Raw genomic sequence first — 16,241 nt, 5'->3', positions numbered from 1 at the left:
TTCACTAGATTTGATTCCAGACAGGAGGAGTTTTTCTTATTGTTGAGCAGTTTCAGTCTATATTCTCTGGAGTTTACAAGAATAGAAGGAGATCTAATTAAGGTATGTAAGATGCTAAAGGGGATTGGCAAAACAGAATCTATGGTCTCGACCCGAAACGTCAGCTTTCCTGCTCCTCTGATGCTGCTTGGCCTGCTGTGTTCATCCAGCTCTATACCGTGTTATCTAGAACAAGGGGTCACTGTTTAAAAAAAGGATTACCCATTTAAGTCAGACAACAGCCAAATACATGGAGAGTTGAGTGCCTTTGGAACTCTCTTCCTGTACAAGTGGTGAAAGCAGAGTCGTGAAATATTGCTAAAGACCAAGGAGACAGACTGTTGTCAAACAAAGCATGGAAGGTTATCAGGGGGTAGGTGGTAATCAGATCAGCCATGATGGAACAGGCTCAAGCAGCTGAGTAACCTCCTACAGCTCCAAATTTGAATGTTTGTATATTCCCAAACACTTTGAACACTTTAAATTAATATTTTTATGATCATTTCTATTTTACTTCTTAAACCACCCCACTTCAGACTGAAAGACTTGTTTTATTCAAATCTTACACAGATGTCAACACTATTGATAACAGGCAAGAGGAATTGAAGAAACAAATGGGTCCATTTTGACATGGACATTCTGTAACTGAAGTCATGGATATTCGTTAAAAACCTAGTGATGGCCTTTTCACATTGTTACACTTTCTTTTTGGATGCTGAAAACTAGAAAAGTAGTAACTGAAAGCATTTTGATGTTATCTTCATAACAAAACGTTTTTGAAAACTAGACATGATCAGACTTAAAAAACTGCAAAGTAATCACTAGACCCTAAAAGTTCTTTCCGTGTCACATTTACACAATCTCAATTTGTGGAACCAATGTCTTAGACTCAACACTCAGACCCAATTTATAATCATTTATCCCAGGTCTGCGACACAGATCATTTGTCACACCAAGAGTTACCTTTCTCGTCCTTGGCATCACTAGTAGCTTCACGGGCACCAGACGTTTCCTGCACTTGTGGAGGCTCTTTCACATCAGACGATGTGGCGGGGGGTCTGTGCACATTCGGTAAAAACAAAGGCTTTTTGGCAACAGGTGGGGGAATTCTGCCGGGTTTTTTCTGTGCAGAAGTGGTTTCTGAAATTACTTTACTCTGTGCGTCTGTCAAACTTTTGGATTCGCTCTTTGAGGCTATTCGTTCAGAAACAGAGTTGAGCTCAGCCACAAAGTTCCTCTTCACTTCAGCTTCTGCCTCTGGTGATCGAGGAGTTTCAAAGACCAGCTTCTTGGGACTTACGTTTTTGGAAAGAATGAAGCTGGCTGTCGAAGCAGGTGATTTCTGTGGAGCCCCATCTTCAGGGGGTTTAAGTGTACTCTGTCCATAAACATCACTGACTGTCGGTTTCTCTACAGAGAGAGAACTGTTGGGTTTGACTGAAGATTCTGAATCAGAAGAGGATGATAAACGGTGTGTCAGAGACTTGCGAGCAGGTTTGCTCGGTGCAGTCATATTACTTTTGGCAGGTGGTTTTAAATCAGGTTGGTTTTTGCTGACTTGGGGCTGGCAATCCAGCCCCCCAGTTGTGTACGTGTTCACACGGACAGAACGTAACCGTACCATCTGTAAGAGAGATGGTGTGACTATCGGCTTCCCATCTTGGTCACTGCCATTTTGAGGAGGTGGAGACTGGACAGGCAATTTATTCTCAGAATCCTGATTGGACATCTTTGGTTTTGGAGTTATTACTTTTGAAAGATGAGAGTCTGCAGGTGGGGTTCCTGGGAAAGCAAGGGGCTTCTGCTGAAGATGGTTTGACGTGGATGTGGCTGCTGGTGAAGCAGATAGCTTTGGCCTGGGTGACATCTTGGTTTCTGTGGGAACTGGAGGTGAAAGACGTTGCGATGAAGGTTCTACAGTTGCAGGTTGCCCTGGGATCGTGCTCTTCAATGATTTGTCTGGGGGTAGCGGTGGGGGTGAGGGTGGAGACACCGACTGTAAATCTTGTGCAGAAAACCTCTTCTCTTGCACTGAGTTTGTCAGGAGGGAAGGAGGTGGAGGAGGTGGAAACAGGAAATCAGCCTCCTGCTCACCCTGATGGGTATTCTCAGGAACAGATGATGGCTCGGTCGAGGGTGCAAACGCAGATGGGGACAAAGGAGGAGGAGGGGGAGGCCAATCAAACCCTGACAGCCTCTTGGGCTCAGAAACAGTGGAGGAAGACGGAGGCGAGGATGCCCCAGTTATTGTTGCTTTCTTTGGTGGTGGAGGAGGGTGATGGGATGGCGGGGGTGAAGGTGGGGGTGAAGAGTGCTTTGTTGCGACTGGAATGATTTCCTGCTGTCCAGTGGGAGGCGCTGAGGAGACAGATGTGGCCACAGGGTTAGACAGAGCATGCACAGTTTCAGAGGCTGAAGGCAGGAGAGCCACAGGAACAGTCCCAGTGGCCACAGGGGCCTGAGCAGCTGTGGTCGTAGTGACCAGTGGGACTTGACTGGACACAGACATGGTAACCAATGAGGACACAGTTGTAGAGACTGGTGGAACCTGATTGGGCACTGCCATAGTGACAGGTGAAGCCTGATTAGATGTCGTCGTGATGATAGGCAGAGCCCGATCGGACGTTGCCATGGTGAAAGGCAGAGCCCGATCGGACGTTGCCATGGTGAAAGGCGGAGCCCGTTTGGATGTTGTCGCGGTGACAGGCGGAGCCTGACCGGACGTCATCGCCGTGGTGACAGGCGGAGCCTGACTGGACGTCGTCGCCGTGGTGACAGGCGGAGCCTGACCGGACGTTGTCACCGTGGTGACAGGCGGAGCCTGTTTGGACGTCGCCGTGGTGACAGGCGGAACCCGTTTGGATGTTGCCGTGGTGACAGGCGGAGCCCGGGCAGCTGCAGGAAAGAGGAAGGAAGGTTTTCTTATGGGAGGTGATGGGGCTGATCCTGCAGGAGGTGGAGGGATTGATGCTGGTCCCCAGGAGTATAACATAGATGGTGGTGGTGGAGCAGGTGACGACGGTGGAGGAGGGATTGAAAAGAAGTCAAACCGTTCAGAAATGGAGGATGATATTGACGCTGAAGAGGAGGAGAGTGACTCTTCTGGAGAAACCAGGGAAGTGGATCTATCAGGTTTGGACCTTCCTCCAGGAGGAGAGGGAGATGTGGGATCCCTGCCCATAGTGGGAATCCCACTCTGACTTGAGTACCCGCTGGATGGTGACATCGTTCGCTCGGATTTAATGGGTGAGTTTGGATTTCCTGGAGAAATCTTACTCTTTCCTTTCGGTATTTCTTCCATCCGATTTTGAGCTGTCACTGGGTTGTGATGAGATTGAGGGTTAGCAGCAAATACGGGAGAATCCACATGGGGTTCAGGTTGGATGTGATTGATGTCACTGAGTGCAGGTGAAAACACATCGTTGTCCACAGGTGACACACAGCTTTGATCTTTTGGTTGGAAGTTCGGCTCTTCCTCCTTCTGCTGCAAGGAATGGATTCTTCTTGGGGGAGCTGGTGCTTTCTTCATTTTCCTAACGGACAGGCTCCTTGAGATTGATCGCTCACTTGTTACACTCTGTGTATCCGATGCATCAACAATACTACTGGTGCTTTCTGCAGGAGATAGTGCTTGGTTGACAAAACCATTACTTTTCAGTTCATCAGTTTGATAGTTCGAGGTATTGTGGGCTGCAGTATCCTCACTGGTTTCTAAAACACTCTGTACAGAACATGCATTAACCCACCTACTAGTGTCCGCACGAGAATCTGGAACAGAATTAGTTAGATTGTGCTCATCTCTCGATTTCTCTCTGACCTTTTCCGCAGAATGATTCCGAGTATTTCCCTGTGACGAAATAGTGGAATTGTTTGACACTATGGTTTCTGAAGATTGAGAATGGCTCCACGCATCACTTGAAGCGTAATCTCTGCCATCATAATTCTGCAGGGAGATGGATCGGGAACACGCAGGAGATGGAGCGATTATTAAGCTGTCCCTGCTGATGGTGCGCAAGCAATTCTGACTGGTGTTGATCATCACAACATCCACTGCAGAAGGCAGTATTGCATTGGGAATGATCTTGGATAGGTATGTTGCCTGAGGTGACATAGACATAACTGGGTTTTGAAGTTCACTTGGTATGAGTGATTTTGGAACGGCTAATGACTTTGGTCTTTGGGAAAAATCTATTAGTCCCCAGTTCTGTTGGTCATGAATTTCTAAAGTGCTTATCGATTCAGTAGCTCCCTGTGATGAATCTGTAAAGTTAACAGACCGCAAAGAGGCCCTTCCTCTCGATTGTGGGACCATACTGAAGCAATGATTTCCCTCTCTCCTGGATTCTGAGACAATGCCAGCATTGCCATCACCAGGCACCTTCATAGTGCTGTTTGAGACATGGGATCCCTTTCCAAACCCTGTTTCAAAACAGAAAGAACAACATGAAAACTCAAAAGTGACATAGAACTCAATTTATTGACAACCGAAAGATAATACTCGAGTGAAGAAAGGTAAAGTCTTCTCCACAGACTTCATCATCGCTACAATATATTGCAAGCTTTTGTGAATAAAATGCAGGCACTCTATTCGATCCTGGCCAGTAGAATGTGGGGAAATAACATGAACCAAAAGATTATTTATCTGAATTTTCAACTTATTCGACTGCTGCAATAGGTAGGGCTTACTTTAAGGTGAAAATACACAATGAGGATTCACTGCAGCTTCTTTAACAGTATGAGCTTCAGAGCACAAAAAGACAACTCAGAGGGTGTGACTGCAGGCTCCAAGGTGGGAGCATTCCCCTGACCTTACCACATGGTACTATGCCACCTCAAATACCGTATCTGTGATCAGCCTGTACTGGCCCTTTAACTAAAATAAGAGACATGTGTTAGACAATTCGAAACAGAGCTATTAAACTTAAGGAACTTTATTAAGGTGACCAGGGAGGAACAGTACAATCTGTTCCATTCCCCCACCCCATACAAAACACCACTGAACATGAGGCAATTAATCTGGATCATTCACTGAGTGGAGTTGCTATGCTACAGCAAGTCACTGCAGAGGGAAAAATGCAACATTGAGCTTATACAAGGAGCTTTCAAGGTCAAATATTTCAGCTACAAATATGGCAGCTAGTACATGGCAGCTGAGCTGCTCACAAGATGAACATCAATGTCATCAAACCCTAAAGCTGACTGGGAGAGAGTATGACCTGACTCAATTCTCAACCTTTTAACAAACAGACACCTGAAACACCAGGAATGCTAAACATTCCATTGAATAATTGCCCACACTGTGGGCAAGCAGATTAAATATTCAGCTCTGATCCCAATCACATTACACAATCACAATGGGGAGATGACTGGACTGTTAATCCAGAGATCCAGGTAATGTTCTGGCGATTTGGATTTGGATCCCGCCACAGCAGATGATGGAATTTGAATTCAATAAAAATCTGGAATGAAGAGCCTAATGGTGACCATTAAACCACTACCAATTGTCAGGAAAAACCCATCTGGTTCACTAATGTCCTTTAGAGAAGGAAATCTGCCATCCTTACCTGGTCTGGCCTACATGTGACCCCAGACCCACAGCAATGTGGTTGACTCTTAACTGCCCTCTGGGCAATTAGGGATGGGCAATAAATGCTGCCTGGCCAGTGACACCCTCATCTCGTGAATAAATAAAAGAAATACATCTCCAAGCTTTCAAATTGTAGTTAAAGACTTTCTGTAGTAATTAGTGCTAAAAATCATTCATAAAGAGTGAAAAATTCCCAGTGTTATTGTGATATTTCTTCCTGAAAATTATGCCACTTTCTTTCAGATTCTGCCCCAGAATCCTGTGACCTTCATTTATTAGATTTGGTCCCTGATTGAAGTTTTAATCAGCCAAGGTTCAGTGTACAGTTTCAAACATCGACCAATCTCTTTGTTGATGAGTGCTCTCTAACAGTTTGAGGTCAGGGTGAGGGAATGATACAGGAGCTGCCATCATCAGAGAGCTGCTGTTACACTGAGCCCTTCACAGCAGAATGGAGAACTTCCCGAGCACAGCATATTGCAACAATACAACTACACTTCATGATGTAAACTACAGAGACGGGTCAGGAGCAGGAAACCTCACTGTGCCGTTTCCTGTCCAGTGCCATGGGGCCATGTCCAGAGGTAACCCACTGTAACAAGCAGAGGTGAGTGAATGCAGCACAGACTAAATAGCTAAATGGAGCCTGTCTTCAGCCACTAAATGCCCTCCTTGATCCAGGCTACAATGGAGCAATTGGGAAATGGTCATTCTTTTTCATTTCTGGGAGGACCAACCTAATGCCTACACCTGCTCCATATTCCATTCTGGTTACATTCGACTCCTTCACAGTTGTGTAAAGAAATACAACAGGCTGACTGGTCAGCAGTTTATAAGTGAACAGCGTACAGACCTAGTTCCTGTTGAACGTGTTGTGGGAGTCCCATGATTGTGGTTCTTCGAATTCTCTTCTCTTTCAGCTTTGGGCCTTTGAAAGATGATTGGATCTTTTGTGGAGGTTTAAAAGTTGTCCCTGTTTGTTATTAAAAACAAAAGGTAGGAATTTACACACTTTTAATGAAGTTATAATGACTTGAATATTCATTTTTAATTTATTCGAGTTCCCCTTCAACCGAATCCAAAACTGGGATACAATCTGTATTTGTGGGACTAGGCAAATTTATCTAATTAGTATATACCTGCTCCATGACAAAATATAACCTTTCCCTCCTTGCCCCTCTCATGCTATCTGTAGCCTTTAGTCCATTGGTGGTTTTGCCTTCAGTTGCTGGTTACCTAAGCTCTGGAATCCCTCTCTATATTACTTTTCTCTTTCAAGTCACTCCTTAAAGCCTCCTTTCTGAATAAGCTTTATATCCCTTCAGCTAATGTCTCCTATATGACTCAGTGTCACATCTTATTCTATAAAGATTCTTGTGAAGGACCTCAGTACATTAAGGGTGCTATATAAATACAGGTAGTTGTTGTTGTCACATTTAGGCCGATACATGATTGCCTTAAGCTGGCTGTCTGACATTCCATCATTACAAAGTTCACCAACACTGGTGATCCCAGCTCACTTTGTTTGGTACAGAATCACCAAACAGAAAATTACAAAGCCCCAAAACCAGCTGATGGTGTTCAAAGGCCTTTGACTAATTTCAAGGAGTTCAGAGCTTCACCAATAGATGGCGAGCTATGCTTTAGTGAACTGTTCAGGAATGTTTCATCCCTTTCTCAGGGATGTTAGAACTAGAATTTAATGTATGGAATCATATTGTAAATTACAAGGTACAAAGAAAGAAACTTAAACTGCATAAATGCTTCAGGAAATCAAGATACCTCTGTATTTACAATCTTCTCTTGTTAGATCTGATACTTTTTAAGCTAATGATCATTTTCCCATTCAGCAGAAACTAGTATTTTTGCTACATGAGGAATTTATTTTAAAATTAAAATTCAATTTCAAGTTAAAAAGAGGCTAATTAGTCCATTCACTAGAAAGTCTGATGCAGCAGGCAGTGAGCTTTCTTTCACATTATTCAAACTCAATTTGTTCCTGTCATACAGGAAGAGAAAGGATCGACATCAACGTGGTGTTCTCCCAGCACAACCCAATTGCTAGATAGATACCAGAGATAACAAGATGTAGAGCTGGATGAACACAGCAGGCCAAGCAGCATCAGAGGACCCTTCTGGTCTAGGCCTGAAACGTCAGCTTTCCTGCTCCTCTGATGCTGCTTGGCCTGCTGTGTTCATCCAGCTCTACACACCTTGTTATCTCAGATTCTCCAGCATCTGCAGTTCCTACTATCTCTGCTAGATAGATACCAGTTGGGGTGGCTCCTGACCGAGACGATAGCGAATCCTTTCGGATCTCATCAGGGGTTGGTGGTGGAAGTGATCTTGTTTTGGCCCAGACCTCATCACTGGCTACACATGATCCAGACTTCTCACCGTGAGGCTCATCATCATTCTGTGTGAAGGACAAGCAAACCATCACTCTTAAAATCAGCAATATGAAAAACAACAAACCATTTCCATTAATAAATCTGTACATTGAAAACAAAAGATTTAAGATAAAACTCCTCTTGGAACAACATTCTGAATTCTTTTTCTTAAAAAAAAAAATCAGTCCAAAATTCAGCATTGAAGTCCTCACGCTCACCTTGGGGATATTTCTGGAGTTGCTGATTTCTGGATCCGAGTTATCGATAGAAGTCCTTCAGACCATACCCTCAAAACTGTACATAGCCTCAGTATCTAGCAAGCAGTCCGTTTGAATTCTCTTTAAGCAGAGGGTACACTCACACGAAAAGGAGGTAAACATTTGACCTATTCGTGTGAAGCCAATTCATTTCCCCCTCCCATTACAGACCAGCTGCAGTAAACCCCCAGAAATTCTAACCCGTTTCAGCCTGTGTGTTCATTGCAATTACCTACAACAGACCAATTGTGCAACATAAAAGTGAAATTTTTATCAGGGATAATTATGTGACAGCAGCGCTGAGCTAATAGGCGAGCCATATTCTATGGTATTTAAACTGGCTCCATGAAAATAGAATATTTGCGAAGCAAAGTTAGTCCCACCCAAGGGGGGTAACTAATTTAACTGAATAATTACAAGATTTCAATCCAGCACAGGCAACAATTTCATAATTGTTATTTTTACAGAATCCAGTTTAAAAGAATTATTTGGAGATCAACATATTCATAAATCTGGAGCTAAGTTTGTCTTAAATAAACACATGGGGAAGGTTTTAGCAACAAATGTTACAATAGCTCTGCAATAAAACCACAGGTTCAAGTCCGAGCCATCCCTCTGACCCTTCATGTGGCGTTCTCATGATTCCAGCTAAGTCAGCATTTTCCTTCTGATAAAGGTGTTCCCTTTATTCCCGTAACCATTTTTTCCTCCTCAACCTGTAAGAGCCTCGAGGCTACCTGCTGGCTGTAGTTACACTCTGACCTTGTTCAATAACAGGGAGGAGCAGAAACAAATCTCCCTTTAACCTGATTTACTTGCCCGCAGATAAGGGTGGAGTCTACCCAGAGGCCTGCTTACTTGATGATTTATCTGCCTTCTGGCACCAGCACCCACCCCACCATGGACACCCATTGGTCACTAACATAATTAGCTGAACAAACAGGGATTTGCCAGAGATGCAATTACTAAGCACCTTGAAGTAGTACACATTCTGCACGGCGCTATTTTAGAATTCAAATTGGTTTAAATATACTATTAAAAAGCTGAACGATTACATGTTCAAGTTAATAATTAATTATTATTTTATAATATTTCTGTGATAGCAGCCATCTCATTTCCTATAAGAATATTAGAATATGTAATGGAAGAAAAACAGATCTGATTTGCTTAAAATAAAATGATGTCTTTTACTTCCATTGATTGTCCTGAAAGGTTGGATGACAAAACTTTTGATTATTCATGCGATTAACCATCAATTCCCATGTCTTACATGCTGACTGGTGTCTTCTGCATAACCACAGCCATTTCCGATCTGCTGCTGGGAACATCCAGCCAGGTTTCCTAAACAGAGAAAAAGACAAAGCATCACAAAGTTAGGAAAACCACACATTCTCAAAATCACCACCATAGCCTGGAATTTAATTCAGAGTTATTTTGTCTAGATGTACCATTTTATCCATCGACATAGAGTACTCACTACAGACTTCAGCACTAGTTTAGGCCTGACACCAGAACTACAACCAGAAATGTCATGACTGCAGCCAGTCACTGGTGCTACAAATGGCTGATATTGTTCTTCAAAATTAATAGCTCAGGTTTAGAACTGTTCTGATCTCACTGTACTAGCCTCAGGGGAGAAAGAGCCTCTAATGCTGCGATTTTAATTTTCAGGATGGGAAGGCATTGTGTGATGGAGTCAGACAGATTGCCCCAGACACTGATTGGAAGTGCCCCATGTTGTGGCAAGAGCTGGATAAGGGACTGCCTGGTTCACTGGGGTTCTGTCCTACTTGTTTTGTTAATTATCACGCCTTCTAGCTCTCACTCTTGGCATTCCCATCACTAACCTACCCACACCCACTTCTAAGCCTGCATCAATGACAGCTAATTCTTTAAAAACTTCTGATCAGTCATTTAGACCATTAACTTACAGCTCGCTTGCTGGAATAACTGCAGGTTGTGGAAAGTGTGGTAGTTTTCCAGATGACCACGTCTAACACCTTGTGGTATTTACTATCAATGATGTGCTACTGAGTAAAGGCTGTTTGAGATAATTTATTGCTTCCAATCCTCTGTTGTCTTAGCCTATCGAGTGATTATTGATGGAGGATAGAATAAGGTAAAATACCTATAGAACTGGCACTGTTCTTAAATTACAAGATTATTGATGTTAGCAATAAGTACATTTGATCAGGTATAATTACTAGGACCTTAGGTGCAAACACCTTCCAAAGGCTGGAGTAGAACCTCCTTGTTTTCACCCACAGATATCTGTAGAACAGGTGAAGCCAACGAATATTAATCTCCTCAGAACCATTACTTATATACCAGTGAGCATTCATAATGAGAATATTTAGGGTAATATCAATAACCAGCTATTTTAGGTGTTAGAAGAGAGTTTTCTCCAACACTTGCTGATGAAGATAGGTGACAATTTTTTTTAAATGGTTGAGAATTAAAATAACCTGACAGTTTGACAGTTCTCGAGACCTTATTGATCCTTCATGACTATTTAGATAAATCCTTCAGAAATCCAGGGAACCCATACTGCAGGTACGAGCCGCTTGCCCCTCAGCAGAAACGTGATGTTTGAACTCAGTCGAGTGTTCAAGTGGCCCCATGGAGCTTAGGTTTCTACCTGTGTGCCACACCACACCCTGTTTCCCTAACGACAAAAATGGGATCTATTGGAAATGGGGGAGGGGGGGACTTCCAGATCCAGTGCCTATTGTAATTTTAAGCATGCTTGGAGTCTCCACAACTCTGAAAACTCAGCCCCAAGTGTCACCATCACCTCAGCAGCATCTGCCCTCTTGGTAAAGACAGATGCAAAGTATTCAGTTAATACCTCAGCCATGCATAATTCCCTTTCTGGCTTCTGGCTTCTACTTTTACAACCTTTAACTATTGATAAACTGACAGTAGGAACATAGAACTCAAGAGCAAGATTAGGTCCTTTGATCTTTTTGAGCCTGCTCCAGCTTTCAATATCATAGTTGACCTAGTTATGTACTCAGTTCCACTTCCCTCTCTGTACCAATAACCTTTGACTACCTTGTCCATCAAAACCTAGCCAACTTTGTCCTGAATAAACTAAAAGGCCTAAGTTCCACCACCTTGTAGAAAAACATACTCAAATGATCCTCAAAGAGGAGAAGGCATATTTCCTTTCTTGATAGCTGCAGACTCTTAGTTTTGCTTCTCCTATTTGTTTCTCACCTCCTCTCCAAACCTCCTTTATTCAGCCTGGTTCTCAGCTGTACTATCAATCTGCATCCAAACATTGGAAAATTGGTAACTCACTTAGTATCAGTTGTCATATGCAGAAAGGTGTTCTGAACTTCTACCATCATTATCTGGATGGGGATTCCAGGCTGGGGATTCCCTCCTGCTGTACACAGCACATACTGAGGAGTCAGGCAGCATCTGGAGGAAAGGAGCAGTCAGTATTTCGAGTATTACCTTTCTTCAGGAGTGAAAAAGGTAATATGCGAAACATTAACTGCTCCTTTCCTCCAGATCCTGCCTGGCCTGCTGTGTTCTTCCAGCCTCCTGTTTGTCTACCCTGGATTCCAGTATCTGCAGTTTTTTTGTCTCTAACATACTGATGAGTGGTGGCCTTCAACCTTGGAGATCCTTGTGTCCTCAACCGTTTAGGGCATGGCAGCTGACACTTCTCCCTTATTTGTACTCAATAGTGGTCACAATAAAATGAGTAATTCAATAAATCTCTGCATGCTTGTGTCATGAAAAGTAGTTGATTTCCAAGTAATTATCTTGTCTGCACAATATAAAATTAGTTCTAACAGAATATTACATTTTAAAGCTCTCTAATTATCAAGTGTAGTGATCAGGATCTAGTCTGTTCGTGTTATACCAGGATGTGTGCAGACTGTGTTACATGAGAATACACTAATCTGGAGTATAGTCACCATCTTCTCAAACATATTTTAATACACCATTTATCATTTCAACTAAAATATAAAACCAGTACAGAACTGAACCATCATCTATTTAGAAACCATATTTTTCATGTTTATTTCTTAGTAAGCTACCAAATTCCAGATATTTTATGGAAGGTATGGATTTCTGTATAGAAATATCCCCATATTAAATAAAAACTGTTTTATGTGTTACTTTTAAAGGACAACATTGATAAAAACTTTGATTTAAAATTGAAACAAATATTTTTTTTATCCAATTTCTTAGACATGATCTCAATTATCCAGGGTTAATTATGATAACTTACCTAACACAGGGATTCATTAATTTAGAAAAACTGCATAAAGATTATCACAGAAATTCAAAATATAGTTTAAAAACAAAGTTTTAAAAAAAAATGCAGACCTCTGCATACCCCAAGGAGAAAAGTTTCTTAAAAATAAATGTCTGACCTATATTTAAATTGTTTTCGGTTCATTTCTAGCTGAGCAAACACCAATAGTATCCAAGTCAGCACAAACTGCATCAGCAAGGCAAACAAAATTACACAGAATATTCCAAACATGGTCCCACCGAGGCCCTATATAATTACAGTAAGATATCTTTATCTTTACATGGGTACCCAAGCCCTCTTGTAAAATACCAACATTTTATGTGGCTTGTTAATTACACCCTACCTTCTTGTTAACCTTCAGTGACTCATGAACAATGACAGCAAGTTGTTTATATATAACACAGTGTGGAGCTGGAGGAACATAACAGGCCAGGCAGAATCAGAAGAGCAGGAAAGCTGACGTTTTGGGTCAGGACCCTTTTTCTGGCCTGCTGTGTTCCTCCAGCTCCACACAGTGTTATCTCTGACTCCAGCATTGGCAGTTCCTACTATCTCTCAGCCAAGTTGTTTGATGTTCAATTCTTCCTAACCTCTCAGCATTTCAGAAATACTTCATTTCTGTTTTAAATGTTGCTGAAAGGGGGCAAAAAGTTGAAGTTTTTCATTTTAAACTCATCAGGACTTGGGTACAAAAAACTGACTTGTATTAAAGGACAGCATTTTACAGAGTGCTGATTGGTTAGGCTATCATTGGCACTGCGACACAACAGGAACAGTTAACTGTCGATCCCTGTTGTCAGACCAGACATGTCAATTCTGATTGGTCAGGGTGTTGCCATGCAATGCAGATGTTGGAAGTCCCTGTGACCCTTATTTTCCGCAATGAAGAAAGGTACAATCTATTCTTTTGGTCCAAATTAAACAGGGCTCTGTGTGTTAATATGTATAGCTTGTAGGACATGCAAATACATCATATTGTGCATCCAACTGATAACATAATATTGGGTTCCAGTGTAATCCTTAGTGCAGTCCAGATTATTTAATAAAGTGGCCAATCAGCCAATGGCCCGTTTGTCTTTGAATGGTGTTCAGTCTACTTCAGATCACCCGGGGTGGAGGTGGGGGGAATTTACTCCAACTGACCCTTGGGGTAGTTATTCCAAATAACCCTGGGGGAGGAAGATGTCTCAAAAATATGAACGATGTGAAGCCAGCTGTCTCATACTGTTACTTTGCAATAAACCCACGACTGGTTTTCTCCACCAGCACAATTCTGCTTCAAGCTACGAAGGTATTTTTCCTACCGCACACGAGTAAAATGAGCTGAGCTTTGGTGCCAGCGAGATGCCAACGCTGTAGCTGAACATCCTTAACAACTGGGGGCCATGTCAAACGGCACCTCCCTGCTGACCATTCACAGGAGAAAGCAGGCCATTCGTGCTGAACCAGCCCATACCTTCAAGCCTCGGGAACCTCTGTCCAACATTAGGTATGATTCTGCTATTGAACAACACAATATTCCAGTCTGTGCCAAGAACTGCACCAAAAACCAATTTGAGATTCAGTGAGGTTTGCGCATTTATCAATCTCTGCTGCATTCCTAAAGCCACATCGTGACCAGAGTCTACCTGTCTGGGTCTGAGAATTAAGATTAACAGTTAAGTGTTCTTGCAGTATCTCCATACCAACAATGGACAAATGAATCAGCACCTCTTCTAATTCTGTATAAAATGGTGCCTCTTTTTTTCAAGTCTGTTTCTTTCTTCTAGTTCTGAGTACATAATAATTTCTTGTCTTCTTTTAGCAATGTTTAAATTCTATATTTCTGATTTTTCTTACCAGAGTAAATAACCTCACACTTCTCCACGTTGTATTCCATCTGCCAAATCTTTGCCCACTCTGTTAATTTTGTCAAATCCCAGTGAAGAATCTCCATCCTCCTCACAACTGCCACTCCGCACCCATGGAGGGATGGGAATGTCTGGCAATGGTGACATCTGCACTTCCTCAAAATGCTGGTTACACACAACACATTGACTGCACCAACAAACTGCTTCCTTAAAGATGGAAATAAACCCTCAAAAGATTATCTGTTGGAGTTAATTTCAGAACACCAAGTGTTGAGAGGCTATTGAGACTTTTCAGTCCACTGTTTAATTCAGGACAGAAAATTGAGTTTGTGAATAGTTTACCTAGATCCTGATTTAATAGTTCACAGATTCAAGAAGACAGGGAGACAAAAAAAAAACAGGAATCTTTAGGTCAGTTAGCTAGATGTCTGACATAGAGAAGATATTCAAATCAATCATTAAGGAAGTTGTAGTTGGGCACTTAGAAAAACTCAGGTAATCAGGAAGAATCAGCACCACTTAGTGAAAGGGATATCAGGTTTAACAAATCTATTAGAATGGTAACACGTGTTGTGGTAAAAGGGGAGGCTGTAGACGTACTGTGTATCAATTTCCAAACGACACTTGACAAGGTGTCTACATGATAGGTTAATATGCAAAGTAGAAGTTTATGCTGTAGGCATTAACATATCAACACGGACAGAAGACTGCCTGGCTGGTAGAAAACAGAGAACACACAAATGGGTCAATGTCTGATTGGGAGGATGTGATGAGTGGAATGCTGGAGGGGTCTGTGCGCGGCCTTCAATGGTTCACAATTTATATTAATGTGATGACTTAGACAAGGGCATCAAAAGTGTCGTGGCTAAATCTGCAGGCCACACAGAAACAGGTTGGAAAGTGTGTGTGAAGAAGACACAATGAGGTGACAAATGAATGGGTAGAGTGAGTGGATAAAAATCTGGCAGAGGGGGTATAATGTGGGAAATTTTTAATTTGTTAACTTTGGCAAGGAGGGAAAAAGGCAGAGTGTTACTTAAATGGCAAAGGTGAGCAGAATTCCAAGGTGTAGGGAGACTTGGACATGCTGAGCATGAATCACTAAATGTTAGGAGCAAGGCACAGCAAGTGATTGAGAAGGTTAAGCCATGGGGTACAGGTCTCTGGCACAGAGTCTATCCCTGTTGCTCAGAAGGGAAGGTGGGAGAGGAGGAGAGCATGAGTCACTGGGGACTCCATAGTTAGGGGGACAGATAGGAGATTCTGTGGGAACGAGAGAGAATCACGGTTGGTGTGTTGCCTCCAGGTGCCAGGGTCCGTGATGTCTCGGATCGTGTTTTCGGGATTCTTAAGGGGGAGGGGGAGCAGCCCCAAGTCGTGGTCCACATAGGCACCAACGTCATAGGTAGGAAAAGGGATGGGGATGGAAGGCAGAAATCCAAGGAGCTAGGGTAGAAGCTTAGAGCTAGAACAAACAGAGTTGTTATCTCTGGTTTGTTACCCGTGCCAAGTGCTAATGAGGCGAGGAATAGGGAGAGAAAGCAGTTGAACACGTGGCTACAGGGATGGTGCAGGAGGGAGGGATTCAGATACCTGGATAATTGGGGCTCATTCTGGGGTAGGTGGGACCTCTACAAACGGGATGGTCTACACCTGAACCAGAGCGGTACCAATATCCTGGGGGGGAAATTTGCTAATGCTTTTCGGGAGGGTTTAAACTAATTCAGCAGGAGGATGGGAACCTGAATTGTAGCTCCAGTGTACAGGAGGTTGAGAGTAGTGAGGTCATGAATAAGGTTTCAAGGTCGCAGGAGTGTACCGGCAGGCAGGAAGGTGGTTTGA

At 42.7% G+C, this 16,241-nt stretch overlaps 1 protein-coding gene across 1 annotated transcript in view; it reads right to left on the bottom strand.

Moving 5' to 3' along the window:
* LOC109928990 (uncharacterized protein KIAA1522 homolog) overlaps positions 1 to 10,894 on the bottom strand; it is a 28,878-nt gene extending 17,984 nt beyond the window's left edge. The window contains exons 1-5 of the mRNA XM_048612902.1: positions 10,822 to 10,894; positions 9,544 to 9,614; positions 7,898 to 8,042; positions 6,480 to 6,599; positions 1,003 to 4,458 (exon numbers count right to left, since the gene is read on the bottom strand). Of these exons, the coding sequence (XP_048468859.1) occupies positions 1,003 to 4,458; positions 6,480 to 6,599; positions 7,898 to 8,042; positions 9,544 to 9,614; positions 10,822 to 10,894 (3,865 nt within the window). The remainder of the gene's footprint in view (positions 1 to 1,002; positions 4,459 to 6,479; positions 6,600 to 7,897; positions 8,043 to 9,543; positions 9,615 to 10,821) is intronic.
* Positions 10,895 to 16,241: the final 5,347 nt, after the last annotated feature.

Source organism: Rhincodon typus, chromosome 27 (genome assembly GCF_021869965.1).
Source record: "Rhincodon typus isolate 14 chromosome 27, sRhiTyp1.1, whole genome shotgun sequence".
Taxonomy (NCBI): domain Eukaryota; kingdom Metazoa; phylum Chordata; class Chondrichthyes; order Orectolobiformes; family Rhincodontidae; genus Rhincodon; species Rhincodon typus.
Note: the sequence above shows the minus strand (reverse complement) of the source record. Positions and strands in the feature narration are given on the sequence as shown.